The 20,269-nt window shown below is 40.9% G+C and overlaps 1 protein-coding gene across 1 annotated transcript; it reads left to right on the forward strand.

Moving 5' to 3' along the window:
* Positions 1 to 14,718: 14,718 nt before the first annotated feature.
* Positions 14,719 to 15,748, forward strand: LOC104846343 (olfactory receptor 10J4). The gene has a single exon (XM_010595030.3). The coding sequence runs from the start codon at positions 14,729 to 14,731 to the stop codon at positions 15,746 to 15,748; it is 1,020 nt and encodes a 339-aa protein (XP_010593332.3). The 5' UTR covers positions 14,719 to 14,728.
* The last annotated feature ends 4,521 nt before the right edge of the window (positions 15,749 to 20,269 follow it).

The raw sequence follows: 20,269 nt of genomic DNA on the forward strand, positions 1-20,269 counted from the left end.
CAGTGAACTTTGCCCAGATCCATCAGAGGAATCACTATCTACGGCAGTTATAGCCTTATGAAATTTATTTCTTAAATGATAAGACTTGAAAGTCAAAATTATGCCTTCATTCATGAGCTCCAGAATGGATGTTGGGTTAGCACACATAAAAACAAATTAATCTGCTTGTACGCCTCCGTCAGAGCTCTTGAATGACCAGGTACATTGTCAATGAGCAGTAATATTTTGAAATGCATCCTTTTTCTGGGCGGTAGTTCTCAACAGTTGGCTTAAAATATTCAGTAAACCATGTTGTAAACAGATGTGTCACCATCCAGCCTTTGTTATTCCACTTATAGAGCATAGGCAGAGTAGATTTAGCATAATTCTTGAGGGCCTTAGGATTTTTGGAATGGTTAATTAGCACTGGCTTCGACTTAAAGCCACAGGCTGCACTAGCCCATAATGAGAGAGTCAGACTGTCCTTTGAAGCTTTGAAGCCTGGCATTGGCTTCTCATCCCTAGCTATGAAGGTCCTAGACGGCATCTTCTTTCAATAGAAGGCTGTTTCATCTACATTGAAAATCTGTTGTGTAGTGTAGCCACTGTCATATATTATCTCAGCTAGATCCTCTGGACAACTTGCTGCAGCTTCTACATCAGCACTTGCTTGCTTCACCTCGCACTTTTATGTTATGGAGACAGCTTCCTTCCTTAAACCTCATGAACTGCTAGCTTCAAATTTTCTCCAAATCAGCAATAAGGCTGTTTAAATTTATCATTCATGTGTTCACTGAAGTAGCACTTTTAATTTCCTTCAAGAATTTTTCCTTTGCATTCACAACTTGGCTAACTGTTTGGCACAAGAGGCCTAGCTTTCAGCCTATCTAGGCTTTTGAAGTGCCTTCCTCACTAGGCTTAACCATTTTTAGCTTTTGATTAAAGTGAGAGATGTGCAACTCTTCCTTTTACTTGAACACTTAGAGGCCATCGTAGGGTTATTAATTGGCCTAATTTCAATATTGTTGTGTCTCAGGGAATAGGGAGGCCCGAGGACAGGGAACAAGATGGGAACAGCCAGTCAGTGGAATAGTCAGAACACACACGACGTTTATCGATTAAGTTTGCCGCCTTATACGGGCAAAGTTCGCGCCCAAAACAATTACAATAGTAACATCAAAGATCACTGATCACAGATCACCATAACAGATAAAATAATAATAAAGTTTGAAATATTGTGAGAATTACCAAAGTGTGACACAGAGACGTGATGTGAGCACACACTGTTGGAAAAATGATGCTGATAGACTTGTTCGACACAAGGTTGCCACAAACTTTCAATTTGTAAAATATGCAGTATCTGCAAAATACAATAAAATGAGGTATACCTGTGTTTTCTTTGCCTATCTTGCAAAAACACCTTGTTAGCAACAGCACCCTGACAGCACTTTTCCTGAGTACATGTATTTTGACGGGTGCAGATGGTTACTTTGTCAAGATCCCTTGGGGCATATGGTTTCTCATTCTGGTTTTGACCACTGAGGAAAAGTAGCTGTTATTCTGGAATCCAGATTAAAGTTAGATAGCAAGGTCACCATATTTTGCCTCTGTTTCACTGCCTGCACCAAAAGTTTTCTTTTCCTGAGACAAAAGACAGGCCTGGTGATCTGCTTCTGGAAGGTCACAGCCACGAAAACTCTATGGAGTAGTTCTACTCTCCACACATGGGGTCACTATGAGTCGAAACTGACTCTAGGTCAACTAACAACAGCAAGAAGGAGAACCAGTCCTAGAGAGCAACCCAATTCAGATTGGAGTAGGGGGGGACATGACTGAAGAATGGTGTCCTTAAGACAAAAAGATAATAACTAACGATATATAAATAAATAAATGTGATAATTTGGAGAGATTACCTGGTATGTCTGATTACATTTGTGGAGAGAACATTTTACAGCTGTAGGGGAAAGTTTGAGGATGTATTAATTATAGGTACTTAGAAAGCTGTTGTTGTTGTTAGGTGCCATCGAGTCAGTTCCAACTCATAGCGACCCTATGCACGACAGAACGAAATACTACCCAGTCCTGCGCCATCCTTACAATCGTTGTTATGCTTGAGCTCCTTGTTGCACGCACTGTGTCAATCCACCTACTTGAGGGTCTTCCTCTTTTCCTCTGACCCTGTACTCTGCCAAGCGTGATGTCCTTCTCCAGAGACTGATCCCTCCTGACAATATGTCCAAAGTATGTAAGACACAGTCTCGCCATCCTGGCCTCTAAGGAGCATTCTGGCCACACTTCTTCCAACACAGATTTGTTTGTTCTTTTGGCAGTCCATGGTATATTCAATATTCTTCACCAACACCACAATTCAAAGGCATCGACTCTTCTTCGGTCTTCCTTATTCATTGTCCAGCTTTCACATGCATATGACGTGATTGAAAATACCATGGCTTGGGTCAGACACACCTTAGTCTTCAGGGTGACATCTTTGCTCTTCAACATTTTGAAGAGGTCCTTTGCAGCAGATTTGCCCAATGCAATGCATCTTTTGATTTCTTGACTGCTGCTTCCATGGCTGTTGATTGTGGATCCAAGTAAAATGAAATCCTTGACAACTTCAATCTTTTCTCCGTTTATCATGATGTTGCTTATTGGTCCACTTGTGAGGATTTTTCTTTTCTTTATGTTGAGGTGCAATCCATACTGAAGGCTGTGGTCATTGATCTTCATTGGTAAGTGCTTCAAGTCCTCTTCACTTTCAGCAAGCAAGGTTGTGTCATCTGCATAACGCATGTAATGAGTCTTCCTCCAATCCTGATGCCCCGTTCTTCTTCATATAGTCCAGCTTCTTGGATTATTTGTTCAGCATACAGATTAAATAGGTATGGTGAAAGAATGCAACCCTGCTGCACACCTTTCCTGACTTTAAACCAATCAGTACCCCCTTGTTCTGTCTGAACAACTGCCTCTTGAGCTATGTAAAGGTTCCTCATGAGCACAATTAAGTGATCTGGAATTCCCATTCTTCGCAGTGTTATCCATAGTTTGTTATGATCCACACAGTCGAATGCCTTTGCTTAGTCAATAAAACACAGGTAAACATCCTTCTGGTATTCTCTGCTTTCAGCCAGGATTCTCTGACATCAGCAATGATATCCCTGGTTCCACGTCCTCTTCTGAAACCGGCCCGAATTTCTGGCAGTTTCTGTCGATATACTGCTGCAGCTGTTTTTGAATGATCTTCAGCAAAATTTTGCTTGCGTGTGATATTAATGATATTGTTCTATAATTTCCACATTTGGTTGGATCACCTTTCTCGGGAATAGGCATAAATATGGATCTCTTCCAGTCAGTTGTCCAGGAAGCTGTCTTCCATATTTCTTCGCATAGACTAGTGAGCACCTCCAGAGCTGCATCTGTTTGTTGAAACATTTCAGTTGATATTCCATCAATTCCTGAATCCTTGTTTTTCGCCAATGCCTTCAGAGCAGCTTGGACTTCTTCCTTCAGTACCATTGGTTCCCGATCATATCCCACCTCTCAAAATGGTTGAATATTGACTAATTCTTTTTGGTATAATGACTCGTGTATTCCTTCCATCTTCTTTTGATGCTTCCTGCGTCGTTTAACATTTTCCCCATGGAATCCTTCACTACTGCAACTCGAGGCTTGAATTTTTTCTACAGTTCTTTAAGCTTGAGAAACACCGAGCGTGTTCTTTCTTTTTGGTTTTCCAGCTCTTTGTACATGTCATTATAACACTTTACTTAGTCTTCTCGAGCTGCCCTTTGAAATCCTCTGTTCAGCTCTTTTACTTCATCAATTCTTCCTTTTGCTTTAGCTGCTCAATGCTCAAGAGCAAGTTTCAGAGTCTCCTCTGACATCCATCTTGGTCTTTTCTTTCTTTCCCGTCTTTTCAATGACCTCTTGCTTTCTTCATGGATGATGTCCTTGATATCATTCCACAACTTGTCTGGTCTGCGATCACTAGTGTTCAATGTGTCAAATCTATTCTTCAGATGGTCTCTAAATTCAGGTGGGATATACTCAAGGTCATATTTTGGCTCTTGTGGACTTGCTCTGATTTTCTTCAGTTTCAGCTTGAACTTACATATGAGCAATTGATGGTCTGTTCCACAGTAGGCCCCTGGCCTTGTTCTGACTGATGATATTGAGCTTTTCCATCATCTCTTTCCACAGATGTAGTCAATTTGATTTCTGTGTGTTCCATCTGACAAGTGTATAGTCACCATTTATGTTGGTGAAAGAAGGTGTTTGCAATGAAGAAGTCGCTGCTCTTGCAAAATTCTCTCATTCGATCTCTGGCTTTGTTTCTATCACCAAGGCCATATTTTCCAAGTACCGATCCTTCTTTGTTTCCAACTTTCTCATTCCAATTGCCAGTAATTATCAATGCATCTTGATTGCATGTTCGATCAATTTCAGACTGCAGCAGCTGATAAAAATCTGTTTCTTCATCTTTGGCCCTAGTGGTTGATGTGTAAATTTGAATAATAGCCATATTAATTTGTCTTCCTTGTAAGGGTATGGATATTATCCCATCACTGACAGCATTGCACTTCAGGATAGATCTTGATACGTTCTTTTTCACGATGAATGCAACACCATTCCTCTTCAAGTTGTCATTCCCAGCATAGTAGACTATATGATTGTCGTATTCAAAATGGCCAATACCAGTCCATTTCAGCTCACTAATGCCTAGGATATTGACATTTATGTGTTCCATTTCATTTTTGACAATTTTCAGTTCTCCTAGATTCATACTTCATACATTACAGGTGCCATTTATTAATGGATGTTTGCAGCTGTTTCTTCTCATTTTGAGTCACGCCACATCAGCAAATGAAGATCCCGAAAGCTTTACTCCATCCACGTCATTAAGGTCGACTCTACTTTGAGGAGGCAGCTCTTCCCCAGTCATCTTTTGAGTGCTTTCCCACCTGGCAGGGCTCATCCTCCAGCACTATATCAGACAGTGTTCCGCCGCTATTCATGTTTTCGCTGGCTAATGCTTTTCAGAAGTAGACTGCCGGGTCCTTCTTCCTAGTCTGTCCTAGTCTGGAAGCTCAGCTTAAACCTGTCCTCCATGGGTTACCCTGCTGGTATCTGAATATCAGTGGCATAGCTTCTAGCATCACAGCAACACGCAAGCCCCCATAGTACGACAAACTGACAGACACATGGGGGACTTAGAAAGCTAAACAAATAAAAATATTCAATTACTAAAACGAGAAAACAAAAAGTTGCACAAGAAAAGATGTGCGTTTATAGGATGCTGCATGGCTCAGCAGTGAAAAATAATGTAAGTTCTAAAAATAGATTTCCTTTTTACTAGGAGGGTGAGAGAAGCATGCGTGTGCATGTTGGTCTTTATGTGCACACAGATGGCATAAGTGGGCTAGGAAGCCAAGAGATAATGTCTAAAATTTAGGGCTCAAGAACTAGCATTTCATGTTCATAAAATATAACAGAAATATAAAGGTGTATAACACAAGAAATAGGTAAAAGAACCAAAAGTGATTTCTTCTAAGAAGCAAGAATCATGGATGGAGAGAGAACGTTTCTTTGTTTTCCATAATGTAGTACTACTGCCCATTTTTAATTCTGTATTTGGTTCATTTACCAAAAATAAAATTAAGAAGTCAGCACAACTGGACTAAACCAAAAGCTAAGACGTTTCCTGAATACAGCCAAATACTTCAAGGGAGAGAGTAGCAGGGGCAGGGGTCTAGGGGCCATGGTTTCAGAGTTCATCTAGGTCAATTGGCATAACAAAATATATTAAGAAAACATTTTGCATCCCGTTTTGGTGAGTGGCATCTGGGGTAGGTAAAAAAGCTAGTAAGCAGCCATCTAAGATGCATCAGTTGGTCTCGACCCACCTGGAGCAAAGAAGAATGAAGAACACCAAAGACACAAGGAAAATATGAGCTCAAGAGTCAGAAAGGGCCACATAAGCCAGAGACTCTATCAGCCTGAGACCTAAAGAACTAGATGGTGCTCGGCTACCACAAATGACTGCCATGACAGGGAACAAAACAGAGAATCCCTGATGGAGCAGGAGAAAAGTGCAATGGGGACCTCAAATTCTAGTAAAAAGGCTACACTTAATGGTCTGACTGAGACTGCAGAGACCCCAGAAGACATGGCCCCTGGACTCTCTGTTAGCCCAAAACTAAAACCATTCTGGAAGCCAACTCTTCAGGTAAAGTTTAGACTGGGCTATAAGATACAATGATACTGGTGAGGAGTGTGATTCCTAGCTCAAGTAGACACATGACACTATGTGGGCAGCTCCTGTCTGGAGGCAAGAAGGCAGAGGGGCACAGGAGCTTGTTAAATGGGCAAGGGAAATACAGGGTGGAGAGAAGGAGTGTGTTGTCACATTGTAGGGAAACCAACTAGTGTCACATAGCAATATATGTATAAGCTTTTGTATAAGAAATTGACTTGAATTGTAAACTTTCACTTGAAGCACAACAAAAAAAGTTAAATTTTAGCAATTAACAGTAACTGCTTGATGAATGGAACTCCAGTGGTACAGTGGTTAAGAGCTCGGCTGCTAACCAAAAGGTTGGCAGTTGGAATCCACCAGCTTCTTCTTGGAAACCCTATGGGGCAGTTCCACTCTGTCCTACAGGGTTCCTATGAGTCAGAATTGACTGGACAGCAATTTTTCTTTTTTTTTAGTTTTGGCTTGATGAACAGATATAGTATCTATAACTTTCTAACTAGAAGCTGGAACGAATAAATTAATCAAACAAAAGGCTGGCTAAGAAACAGCAAAGTTTAGTAAATGGAAACTGAGATGAGGTGGATCACTTTTGTGTGGCCTTTCTCACCATTGTCTTGTAACTCCCACCTAAGTGATTGGGTAAACTGTGCAAATAGGGTAATTGTGATCCACCAAGGGGATTACTCAGTTTTGCCATTCTGCTGTGCTTGAAATGAGCCATCCCAGAGGCAGCAAAGAGGGGATCCCATCATAATTAAGGAAGAATAGCTAGAAGTGAAGTGTGTCCTTTGGACCTGGGATGTCTGCACTGAGAATCTCCTGGAACTAGGACACAGAGAGAGAGTACTGTAACATTGAAGACTGTGAGAAGCAGTGGCAAAATAATGGTGTCAGGAGAGGCCTACAGAAGATGGCAGAGTAGCCTTTCCAGGCTACAGAGAAAGCTGAGTGCCTTTGAGCAGATGCTGGGGTGGCGGGAGGGAGGGGGAAGGAGAGGCATCCCTATGAGTACAGCTGGGAATAGGCTGTCCTGATGGAAGAGCTGCATCCTGAGCTTTCCTGAACCTGAATTGTAACCTGTTACTCCCCTAATGAACCCCATAATTGTGAGTATTGTCTGTGAGTTCTGTGTGGCCATTGCAATGAACCATCAAACCCATCAGAGAAGTAGAGAGTGTGAGGGACGGTTCATGTCAGAATTTGTAAAGATGGCAGAGAGAGGAGACATGTCTGACCTCTGTCTCATAGGAATCAGTCTTGGGCTGTTGATCTTTATTCTCCTTCCCCCTTGTGAAGGTAGAGAAGTCAGATACAGCCCCTATGTCATTTTTACAGAAAGTATAAAATAAGATAGCTATAAAAAAAAAAAACCCCACTGCCAGCAAGTCGATCCCAACTCATAGTGACCCAATAGGACAAAGTAGAACTGCCCCATAGAGTTTCCAAAGAGCACTTAGTGGATTCAAACTGCTGACCTTTTGGTTAGCAGCCATAGCACTTAACGACTACGCCACCAAGGTTTCCAAGGTGGCAGTAATACCCAACGATTTGCTCAACCATAAACATGAATGGTTAAAGCTAAGCAATTGAAACACATAGGCTCTCAGACTGAATTTTCATACTCTTATACTATACTATTTATAAAATAAGATAATGTGAAAGGTAGAAAATAAAGAACTTGAAAGGTATATCTAGGCAAATGCTAACAAAAAGAAAGTTTGTGTAACATTACTAGTATCAGAAAAATATTTAAAATGAAAACTGCTAAAGGACTCATAAACAAAATAAATCACTAGGAAGATATTTTATTAATGAATTCATAAAGTCCTAACAGCATAACTTCAAATGCATTATGCAAAAACTGATAAAACTACAGAGAGAAATTGAAAACACCCAATCATAGTAGGAGGTATTAGTACATTTCTCTCAGAGGCTGACTAATAATCAATAAATTAATAAAGCTTTAAATGGTTATAATGACACAGTTAACAAGCCTGATCTAAAACTCCAATGTCCATACAGAGACTGTTCACTCTTTTGGCCCTGAGACATACATCAACAAATTCGGAAACATTCGTACAACATAAATCATCTTCATGGACCACAATGCAATAAAGCAAGAAATGAACTGGGAAAAAAAGTAGCCAAACCCTTCTTCATTATCCTTCCTCCTAGACCTGAATATTTCCTTAACAAAAACTTACACAGCACTTACTATATAACCCAGAAAAACCCAGTTCTGTCAAGTCAATTCTGACTCATAGAGACCCTATAGGACAGAGTAGAACTGCCCAATAGAGCTTCCAAGGAGCACCTGGCGGATTTGAACTGCCAGCCCTTTGGTTAGCAGCCGTAGCACTTAACCACTATGCCACCAGGGTTTCCACTTACCATATACCAGCCATTATTCTAAGCACTTTTAAATTTTACTTATTTAGGCTTTACAATAACTATTTAAAGTAGGAATAAGGAAATTGAGGCACAGAGAGATTAAGCAATTTGCCCAATGTCACATAGCTAGTAAGCAACACCAAACCAAAAACCTAACCAGAGCCTACCTTTGTGCCACCCAGGAACCTTAAAGAAAACACAGAACAATAAGAAAGCTAAACCTTTGACAACTATCATCAAGAAAAATCACAGGGACATAATGAACAAAATCAGGTAGAAAAAAAGCATTTGAGCACTGACGCAGATAAAAAAGGATTATAAAACATACCTTGAACATCTTTATACTAATCTATTTTTTTAAGTATATAAGATGGACAAATTCCAAGAAAAATATTAGTTGTCATCATTAGATCAAGAAGAAACAGAAAATTCACTTCAATAATAACCTTAAAAAATAGAACTAGTAGTCAAAAACCTACTCTTTCAAAAAACAAACAACAAAGAGACACCGGGCTCACAGCACAGAAAAAATGTGAAATGTCCCCAGTAAATTTTCGCTACTAATTGCAAACTTTTGGTACTGAAAATAAAATAGGAATGGATCATTACAGGCTAATAATGGATAGAACTAGATGGTACCTGGCTACCACCAATGACTGCCCTGAAAAGGAACACAACAGAGAATTCCTGCTGGAGCAGGAAAACAGTGGGACAGAGACCTCAAATTCTCACATAAAGACCAGACTTAATAGTCTGACTGAGACTAGAGGGACCGTAGAGGTTGTGGTCCCTGAACACTTTGTTAGCCCAAGACCAAAACCATTCCTGAAGCCAACTCTTCAGACAGGGATTGGACTGGACTGTAAGACTGAGCTCAAGCATAACAACGATTGTGAGGATGGTGCAGGAGCAGGCAGTGTTTCGTTCTGTTGTGCCTAGGGTCGCTATGAGTCGGAACCGACTCAACAGCACCTAACAACAACAACAACATAAGACAGAAAATGATACTGGTGAGGAATGAGCTTCTTGGTTCAAGTAGACACATGAGACTATGTGGGCTAAGAATAGAAGAAAAAATTAGTAAATTGAATTCAGTAGTGCATAAAATGACCAAGTGGGTTTTTTTCTTAGAAATGTATGAATAAGTCAACATTAGAATAACCTACCAAAGTAATTCACCACCTTAACCAATTAACAAATAAGAAGCATATAATTATATCAATGGGTCCAGAAAAGGAGCTAGCTGAAAATGTAGCAGCTCATTCATGATAAACTTGCAAACGACCAGAAATAGAAGGAAATTTCCTTAATCTCATGACAGGTATCTGCCAGAGATCTAAAGCAAGCATCATATTTAATGGTAAATGAACTGTGAGAAGCATTGAAATTAAATCTAGGAAAGGACAAAAATGCCTCTATAACTGTTAGTATTCAATATTGTATTATAGTTCATGGTTAGATGCAATAAAAAAAATAAATAACGGAGATAAAAAACCAGAATGGAAAAGACAAAACTACCCAAAATGTAAAGATGATGTAATTAGTGATATATTTTTCTCCCTTTTCAGAAAAAAAATACATCCACTCCAGATTTTTTAGTCTTTTTCAGCCTAAACTCATGTTATGTCAGATAAATATACAATAAGAATCAGTTATTTTTTTAAAAAAAGGATCAGTTATTTTTCAGTTCACAATTTCAATATCTGGGTTTCCTTTCCTTTCTCTTGGCTTTCAACTCCGTTCTATTTCTATTTCTAATTTCAAAGAGCTACATATTTAAATAAAGCTCCCAGAGAAACTCTGAAAAATGGACATCGACAAATAAGACCAAAGACTAACTGAGTATATTAAGGTCTTGATAAGATATGCTGCCCAAATTTTAGACCTCCCTTAGCTGCTCCACAAGGATTTTGAATAATTCTAACCAGGTTACCTACTGGCCATTCCCTAGCAATGATAAATATCCTGTATATCTAGCTCTCACTTGTGGGACTCAGAATCTTAATGGCTTATGAGCTCTAGTATTTCCAGTTTCTCTTGGGTAAATGTTGAAAGATATTATGTTGAATTAAACCAAATCCCCAGCAATGGTCCCATGCTTGTCAGTCTTTCCCAGTTCACTGGCTTTGTCAGAGACACTACAATAAAGTGCTTTGATTTGGGGTATTCGTTTCTCAGTAGGCTAGTGCTTAGAATGGTAACCTTTCTTACTTTTGGAGTCTCTAAGAGAAAGCCACAAACGAGGCAACAGAACAAGGAATTACTGAAAAGCCCAAGACCCAGGGGAACCTGATATGTAATTCTTCTTCAACCTTGGGAATGGCCCATTATGGGCTCACATTATGAAAGGTAAACAAAAGGAGAATGTGGGAATGACTCCAATGAGTGCCTTCCTCCTGATTAAAAGGTTTTCAGCTTTTCCAAGGCAATTAATATGTGCAAAGCCAGCAGAACTGGAATGGAGTACAGATGTGATGTTCTCGGTTTCTACAATAGACTTGGTATGTGGGAGGTGCTCAATAAGCATTTGTTGAAGGAATCAGTCAACGAATGAGTTACAACTCCTGGACCATTGGAACTGGAAGGGGCCACAGACAGATCCAAGTCGCTCATGTGCTCCGAGCTTGAGTGACTTGGCTAGTGAAGCTGTACCCTTAAACGTGGTAAGGTTCTCAGGCCCTCTCTGCAAAGGTGGTCATGAGGCAGGAGCTGCTCTATCCACCGAGCAGAGCAGGACCGTGTCCTGATGCAAAGGCTTTGCTCCTGTGGGAAACCCCAAATAGTCAAAGTACTATCTATATAATTGGTTTGATGAGCCCTTTTTATAATGAAGTCCTCAGACATCATGGTGCTTGGGTCTTGCTGGTGCTGCCTTGGTGACAGTCACTGTGGCTTTGGGGAGAGAGACCCAGGTGTCCTGGAACACAGGAGAATGGTCCCCTCTGGCAGCCTGCTATCCAGACTTAAAGAGGCAGGGCTGTGGGTGGGGGAAGCACAGAGGAGCCAGGCTGCTTTCTGTGCCTGTGAGTTATTCCCACTTCTGAAGAAATAGGGAGATAAATGGACAGAACCTGATGGATTCTATGCCTTTCTTCTTGTCTTCCCTCTTTGGATGATTGTCTGTGTGCTGTGTCATCCACGGCACAAGGGGAGTCCTAAGAATCACCTCTTTGCGCACCCAAGCCTCACTCTTGAATTCCGAATGAACCTCTGCCTTGCCCAGTGAGACGTAAGTCACATTTCATGAATCAGTGAAGCAGGGATTCTTGTCTCTGACTAGATGTGGCCTCATGACCCTGGCTTCATGGGATACCATTTTCTCTTTTTCTTTTCTCTCCTGGGAATAATGTTAAGTAGAAGAAGAAAAAAAAAAAAAGAATATACAACTGTGCCACAAAGCTTAGGGAACAAAAAGCATTATAAATAAAGAAAAAAACTTTCAGAAACGTTTATCTGGCCACTAGCCCTGGAGCCTCTCAGGCAGATATTTCAAGGGGGCTAATCGGTTAATTTATCTAAAAATATAGTCTCCACGTGTGGAATCACGTCGAGTGCGTCAGGAGAACTGGGAACATCCAGTCCTGTCTGCCCTCTCCGTGACATGTATTGTTCGTAGTGCCTGGAGGCAAGAAATGGAACATACGACTTTGATTGAATAAACCTAATCCCCATGCCTATCTTTGTACTGGGAAAAGCATATTCCTGGAACGCAGACTTCCCCTCCACCTCCTCCTTTTCTCTGCCCCAGATCTCAGCCAGAGACCAGGAAGGTGACAGTCAGAGAATGGCAGGCTGAGGATTCCTGCGGAATTGCTGCAGCTCCAGGTGTGGGAGGGGTGCTGAAAATGATTTATCTATTCCAGCCAACATCCAGAAGTCCTACCTAGTCCTTGGGATTATCTTCCCTGCTTTAATATTGTGTTTCCTCCCCTGCTATCTCCTCCTTCTTCTCATTCCTACAAACGATGGAAGAGCATCCTCTCAGCAGCAAGGAGCTACACAAACGTTAGTTAGATGAAGACTACTCTAGTCTTCAATTCAGGCTTGGGAGAGGAGAAGTGTCAGGGAATTACCTTAATTCTTTCTGTTCTATGTGAAGCATAAAAGATAAAAAACACTGAAGTAAAATACTCTTATTTTGTTAAAATCTATGTTCATTTTTATTAATGGCAATCATTTATGGACAGCATACTCTATGCCAGGTTGTCTGCTAAATGCCTTACAGACCTTGTCACATGTAATCCCCCTACCAGTCCTCTGAAGTAGATATTAGTATCATCTCCATGTTACAGGTGAAGAAACTGAAGCCTAGAAAGAAGAAAAGGGAACATTGCCAAGGCCACATATGAAGTAATGGATCTTGGATTTGAATACAAAGGTGTTTGATTCCAGACCACAATCACCCCAATCCCTACACACTTCAGGATCTAGAGCTAGAAGGAGATTGGGTGTGGACTTTCTAAGCGGTAAGGATTGGAGATATTAACCACAACAATCATGAGAGAGAGTGTGTGTGTGCACACGTGTGTGATGTTGTTTTTAGGTGCCTTCCTGTCAGCTCCTACTCATAGAGATCTCATGTACTGCTAAAGGAAACATTGCCCAGTCCTGTGTCATCCTCACAATCATTATTACGCTTGAGCCCATTGCTGTAGCCACTGTGTCAACCCTTCTGAATGAGGATCTTCCTCTTTTCCGCTGACCCTCTGCTTTACCAAACATAATGTCATTCTCCAGTGACTGGTCTCTCCTGATGACACATCCAAAGTAAGTGAAATGAAATCTTGTCATTCCTGCTTCTAAGGAGACTTCTGGCCGTACATCCTCCGGAACAGATTTGTTGGGTTTTTTTGGCAGCCCGTGGTATATTCAATATTCTTCTCCTAACCACAATTGCAAATGTGTCAATTCTTCTTCTGTCTTCCTTTTTTATCATCCAGCTTTCGAATGCATAGGAGGCAACAGAAAAGACCATGATGCGGTCAGGTGCACTTTAGTCATCAAAGTGACATCCTTGCTTTTTAAAGCTTTGAAGTGTTTGGGTCAAACTAATACACAAGTAGAGTCCAGGTTATGGAGAGTGGGAATGGTTAGGACAGATGAAGGGAAGAAAGCAAAAATTTAATGTATTGTTTGGGTGTTGTGTAACAATAATTGTGCTAGGCAATTTACATACAGTAATTCCTATAATCTCTATAGCAACCCTATGCGGTAGACGTTATTTCTCTATCTTTTAGATGAGCAAATGGAGTCAAGTGAATTGAGCAAGGAAAACCAGGCATCTCTCCATTTAAACTGGGGTTAAATCCAGAAATTCCTGTAAATTTAAATATGTTGTTGGTTTTATCACTGTTTTCTTATAGCTGCTGGTATTTCATTCTCTGAAGAAGTTTCAGAGACTCGATTGTGCTTTACTAGAGACTAGAAAATAGAAGCAAAAACTACCCTCCACACAGAAGGAGGGAAACTCAGGTATTAAGTAGTTGGGGGCCATACGAAGGAAGAAAGACTGAAAAAAAGAGAGTTGTCTCAAGATGGCAGAATGTCCTGGGTCCACATGCTAGACTCTGCTCCATTGAGCACAGCGGTCTCTCCTCTCGCTGCCTTAGTCCATACATTGGCCATCTTGAATTTGAACTGTGAGGGGGGACGGTGTTTTATATTATGATTTACCAAGTGGGAGCCCTTCTGAGCAGAGCTAGAGCTGGCCTCGTACCTCCCAGGAGAGTGCCTCACACAGAGCTCTGCCCCTGGATTGGACTAATTCACTATTTAGGAATGTCCCGTGGCACTCGGTCTCTGATGATGATATGATGGCTCATTACTGGTCTAAACCAGGTGAGTTGGGGAAGAATTTCAGGGCTCTGCACACTCAGTTTAGTGCCTTCTCTGATCTGTATCTACTTCTGACCCATCTGGTTACTGTTTCCACTACCCAGTTTTATATGATTACTCTGTTTCCCACCCTCACTGTATCTGACACCAATGCCAGGACACTGAGGACTTTTGAGAGGTGGCTCTGAGCACTTGGCCAATTTCCGAATGCTGAGAGTTTCTGAAACCCAGAACTACACTCTTTCTGGTCCCTCCTACACATGGTTGATGATAACCCTAAAACAATCTATTTTTTTCAGGTTGGATGCTCAACCTTCCCATTTCATCTCTTTCAGACACAGATTCTCCCCAATGCCAAGACACAATTTCACAGCAGTTACAGAGTTTACCTTTGAAGGTTTCTCCATTTTTGGGTGGCAGCATCGGCTCATTCTTTTTTTGGTCTTCCTGGCCTTGTACCTGTTCACCCTTGCCAGCAATGCTGTCATCTTGATGGTTATTCACCTCAGCCACCAACTTCACACACCTATGTACTTCTTCCTGAGTGTGCTGTCCATTTCTGAGACCTGTTACACTGTGCCCATCATCCCCCGCATGCTGTCTAGTCTCCTTAGCCCACAAAAAGCCATCTCCATTCCTGAGTGTGCCACTCAGCTCTTCTTCTATCTCATGTTTGGTGTCAGTAATTGTTTCCTGCTCACAGCCATGGGATACGACCGCTATGTGGCGATCTGCAACCCCCTACAGTATTCAGTCATCATGGGCAAAAAGGCTTGTATATATTTGGCAAGTGGATCCTGGAGCATTGGTCTAAGCACAGCCATCATCCAGGTATCTTCTGTGTTCAGCCTGCCTTTCTGCAATGCCAACATCATTTCCCACTTCTTTTGTGATATTCGGCCCCTAATGAAGCTCGCCTGTGCTGACACCACCATTAAGGAGTTTATTACTTTGCTTATCAGTCTATGTGTTCTTGTTCTTCCCATGGTCTTGATCTTCATCTCCTATGTCTTGATTGTCACCACCATCCTCAAGATTGCATCAGCTGAGGGCAGGAAAAAGGCCTTTGCCACTTGTGCCTCACACCTCACAGTGGTCACTGTCCACTATGGTTGTACCTCCTTCATCTACCTAAAACCCAAACCCCACAATTCCCTGCAAGACAGACTTATCTCTGTGACTTACACTGTCATCACACCCCTGCTAAACCCTGTTGTGTACAGCCTGAGGAACAAAGAGGTCAAAGATGCCTTGCTCAGAGCTTTGGGCAGAAAATCCCTCTCTTAGGAGTTGGTCAGTCTCAGTAACGATAAAATAAAAAGAATTTGGTTAGATGTCAAGGTTAGGGAGCCAGTCAGATAAGAGGCAGTGTGAGGGCCCTAAATGCTTGATCTGGAAAGAATCTGGGGATGAGAGGTATTGAGTGAAACAAGGGACAAAAATTTAATAAAAGAGGAGATGGATGGGTTTGCCAAACTTGATGGGTGTATTTACCAAGCTTGATAAAAATCAAATAAGATAATGCATACCCAGGTACTGTTCTATATTGTCAGGCATTAATCCTGCTACCCTTGTCATAGGTATTATAAACCAGTAGGGAGGGTGAGAAGAATATGTTGTATCTTATCCTAAGAATTTATGTAATGTGGATCTGGACTCAGCCTGAAAATCAGGGCACTGAATATGACAGGTTCTCCATTGTCTACACACAATACTTCCAATGCCATATTTTACACAATTAAAGAAATTAGTCCATTAATTATTCAGTTGATGCCCATTACTATACATATAGACCCTAGACAGCTATGTCAGACAGCCTCTGATGGCCAATTTACAAGCTGGTTGAGAAGTTTAAATATTGAGCAGCTTGCATAAAAATTTTAAACATGACTTCCTGTATACAAAAGAAGAGCCCACATATTTCATACCCTTCCCCAACCTCCCTCTGCCTCCATCCTACCTTTGCTGAACTATTACAGCCCTCCCTTGGTTGGAAGGGGGCTTCCTTGGAGGTGATAGACACCCCCCATCAAGGGACCATCCACAGCCAAGACTAACACAGAAAGTACAAAAGGCCACTGCCTCCTTGCCTCAAGATGGGATAACTTTAGGGTGCAATTCTGGAGACCTCCATAGGATCAGACTGAAGTTAGGCTCCCACTAAGACCAGATCCTTGCTCATCTCTTTTCCCTGCCCCATTCTGCTTTCCTTACTCCCTTTTCCCTAAAAGTACTTCCCCAACCAATCACTTGCATCCAGATCCCTGTCTCAGGCTTTGCTTCTAGGGAACCCAACCTAAGGGCGTTTGTATCTATAAAAAATTTATGGGAAAATCACTCAGGATCCACTCTTTGAATACTCTCTCTGCATCTGTCACACCTAGAACAGAAGCTGGTATATAATTAATGCTCGATAATTATTTATTGAAAGAAAAGAAGGAGGGAAGCAAGAGGCAGAGGAAGAGAGCTAAGACAGGTATGAGCACCTAAAATGCAATTAGTGTCAGCTGACAGCCTCTCTCCCTCTTTACATCTTACTTAGTTAGTTTCAGGCTATTTGACCTCACTTGTGATACCCTCTTTTGGTACAATTGATGAATGCATCCTAGATACCAGGCATTATTTTAAGCACTTTACTCATTTAATTCTCACTGTAATTATGTGGGGTAGGTATGTTTTTATCTTTACTTTACAGATGAAGAAACTGAGGACCCCCAAAAAGCTGACTTTCCCAAGATCATACAGCTTATAAGTGGCAGAATCAGGCAATCTAGCTCCAAAGTCTGTAGTTGCATTATAAACTCATGATGATTATTTTGACCAGATTTCTCCTTGAAAATAATTAAAGACTAGGAGAAGAAGGAGCCCCCCAAATTGTGGATTTACCCGTATCTCAAATCCTGTTAAGGTTGTCCTTAGGCTTTGGAAATCAGTCCAAAATTTAAGGTATTATATATTTAATATGCATTATTCCTTGAATATCTTGGTGCATCTTTTCTCCACTCAGCACAGCCCCCAAAAAGAAAGGCAAACAGAAAGTCTAAGGTGGGCCAAAGGCTTCTATATCTGTTCTCTTTCCCACTTTCTTGTTCATTCTGACTCCCTTCTAAGAACCTATGACATTGAAATATAAGATATTTGTTTTTGTTGTTGTTGTTATTAGGTGCCGTCGAGTTGGTTCTGACTCACAGTGACCCTAGAAAACAGTGACCTTATGTCCCACAAAATGAAACACCACCTGGTACGGTGCCATCCTCACAATTGTTGCTATGTTTGAGCCCATCATTGCAGCCACTGTATCAATCCAACTCATCGAGGTTCTTCCTCTTTTTCATTGACCCTCTACCTTAACGAGCATGATATGCTTCTCCAAGGACTGGTCCCTCCTGATTATATGTTCAAAGTACGTGAGACAAAGTCTCTCTATCCTCTCTCCCAAGAAACACTCTTGTCTTCTTCCAAGACAGGCTTGTTCTTTCTTCTGGCAGTCCCTGGTATATTCAATATTCCTCCCCAACACCATAATTCAAAGGTGTCAGTACTTCTTCAGTCTTCTTTGTTCACTGTCCAGCTTTCACCTACATATGAGGCAATTGAAAATGCCATAGCTTTTGTCAGGCATACCTTAGTCCTCAAAGTGACATCTTTACTTTTCAACACTTCAAAGAGGTCTTCTGTAGCAGATCTGCCCAATGCAATGCATTGTTTGATTTCTTGACTGCTGCTTTCATGGGCAGTAAAATGAAATCCTTGAAAATTTCAACCTTTTCTCCATTTATCAAGATGTTGCTTATTGATCCAGTTGTGAGCATTTTTATTTTCTTCATGTTGAGGTGTAATCCATACTGAAGACTGTAGTCTTTGATTTTCATCAGTAAGTGCTTCAAGTACTCTTCATTTTCAGAAAGCAAGGTTGTGCTATCTACATATCATAGTTGTTAATGAGTCTTCCTCTAATCCTGATGCCATGTTCCTCTTCATGTAGTCCAGTTTCTTGGATTATTTGCTCAGCATACAGATTGAACAAATATGGCGAAAGGACACAGCCCTGATGCACACCTTTCCTGATCTGAAACCACGCAGTATCCCCTGGTTCTGTTCAAACAACTGCCTCTTGGTCTATGTACAGGTTCAACATGAGCACAACTACATGTGCTGGAGTTCCCATTCTTTGCAATGTCATCCAAAATTTGTTATGATCCACACACTCAAATGCCTTTCCATAGTCAGTAAAACACAGGTAAACATCTTTTTGGAATTCTCTACTTTCTGCCAGGATCCATCTGACATCAGCAATGATATCATTGGTTCCAAGTCCTATTCTGAATCTGGATTGAATTTTTGGCAGTTTCCTGTTGATGTACTGCTGCAACTGCTTTTGAGTGATCTTCAGCAAAATTGTACTTAAGTGTGATATTAGTGATTTTTTTCAATAGTTTCCTCGTTCTGTTGGATCACTTTTCTTTGGAATTGGCACAAATATGGGTCTCTTCCAGTCATTTGACCAGGTAACTGTCTTCCAAATTTCTTGGCATGAGCATCTCCAGCGCTGCATCTGTTTGTTGAAACAGCTCAATCGGTATTCCGTCAATTCCTGGAGCTTTGTGTTTCACCAGTGCCTTCGGTGCAGCTTGGACTTCCTTCAGTGCCATGTGTTCATCATATTCTACCTCCTGAAATGGCTGAACATTCACCAATTATTTTTGATACAGTGACTCTGTATTCCTTCCATCTTTTTTTGATGCTTCCTGTGTCTTTCAATATTTTGCCCATAGAAATTTCCAATGTTGCAACTTGAGGCTTTAACTTTTTTTTTTTTTTCGGTTCTTTCAGCTTGGGAAATGTTGAGCATGTTCTTTCCTTTGGCTTTCTAACTCCAGGTCTTTGTACATTTCATTATAATACTTTGTCTTCTCAAGCAGTTGTTTGAACTCTTCTGTTCAGCTCTTTTACTTCATAATTTCTTCCTTTCACTTTAGCTATTTGATGTTCAAGAGCAAGCTTTGGAGTTTCTTCTGACATCCATTTTAGTCTCTACTTCCTTTCTTGTCTTTTCCATAACCATTTGCTTTCTTTATGTATGATATCCTTGATGTCATCCCACAACTAGTCTGATCTTTCATCATTAGTGGTCCGTGTGTCAAATTTATTGTTGAGATGGTCTCTAAACACAGGTGGAACATACACAAGGTTGTACTTTGGCTATTATGGACTTGTTTTAATTTTCTTCAGCTTCAACTGGAACTTGCCTATGAGCAATTGATGGTCTGTTCCGCACTCAGCCCTGGCCTTGTCCTGACTGATGATATTGAGTTTTTCCAACATCTCTGAAACCCTGGTGGCATAGTAGCTAAGTACTATGGCCGTTAACCAAGAGGTTGGCAGTTTGAATCCACCAGACATTCCTTGGAAACTCTACGGGGCAGTTCTACTCTGTCCTATAGGGTAGCTATGAGTTGGAATCGATTCAACAGCGTGGGCTTATTTTTTTGTTTTGTTTTGTTTTTGGTCTTTCCAGAGATGCAGTCAGCTTGATTCCCGTGTTTTCCATCTGGTGAGGTCCACGTGTATAGTCACAATTTATGTTGTTGAAAAAAGATATTTCCAATGAATAAGTCATTGGTCTTGCAAAATCCTATCCCGTGATCTCTGGTGCCATTTCTATCACCAAGGCATTATTTTCAACTAAGGATCCTTCTTCTTTGTCTCTAGCTTTTGAATTCTGATCATTAGTAATTATCAAAGCATCTTAAATGCATGTTTGATCGATTTTAGATACTGCAGAAGTTGGTAAAAATCTTCAATTTC

This window comes from Loxodonta africana, chromosome 3 (assembly GCF_030014295.1).
Source record: "Loxodonta africana isolate mLoxAfr1 chromosome 3, mLoxAfr1.hap2, whole genome shotgun sequence".
In the NCBI taxonomy this organism is placed as follows: Eukaryota; Metazoa; Chordata; class Mammalia; order Proboscidea; family Elephantidae; genus Loxodonta; species Loxodonta africana.

What these genes read in the sequence shown, in the direction of transcription:
- LOC104846343 (XM_010595030.3), top strand. Translation starts at nt 14,729, where the DNA reads ATGATAACCCTAAAACAATCTATTTTTTTCAGGTTGGATGCTCAACCT.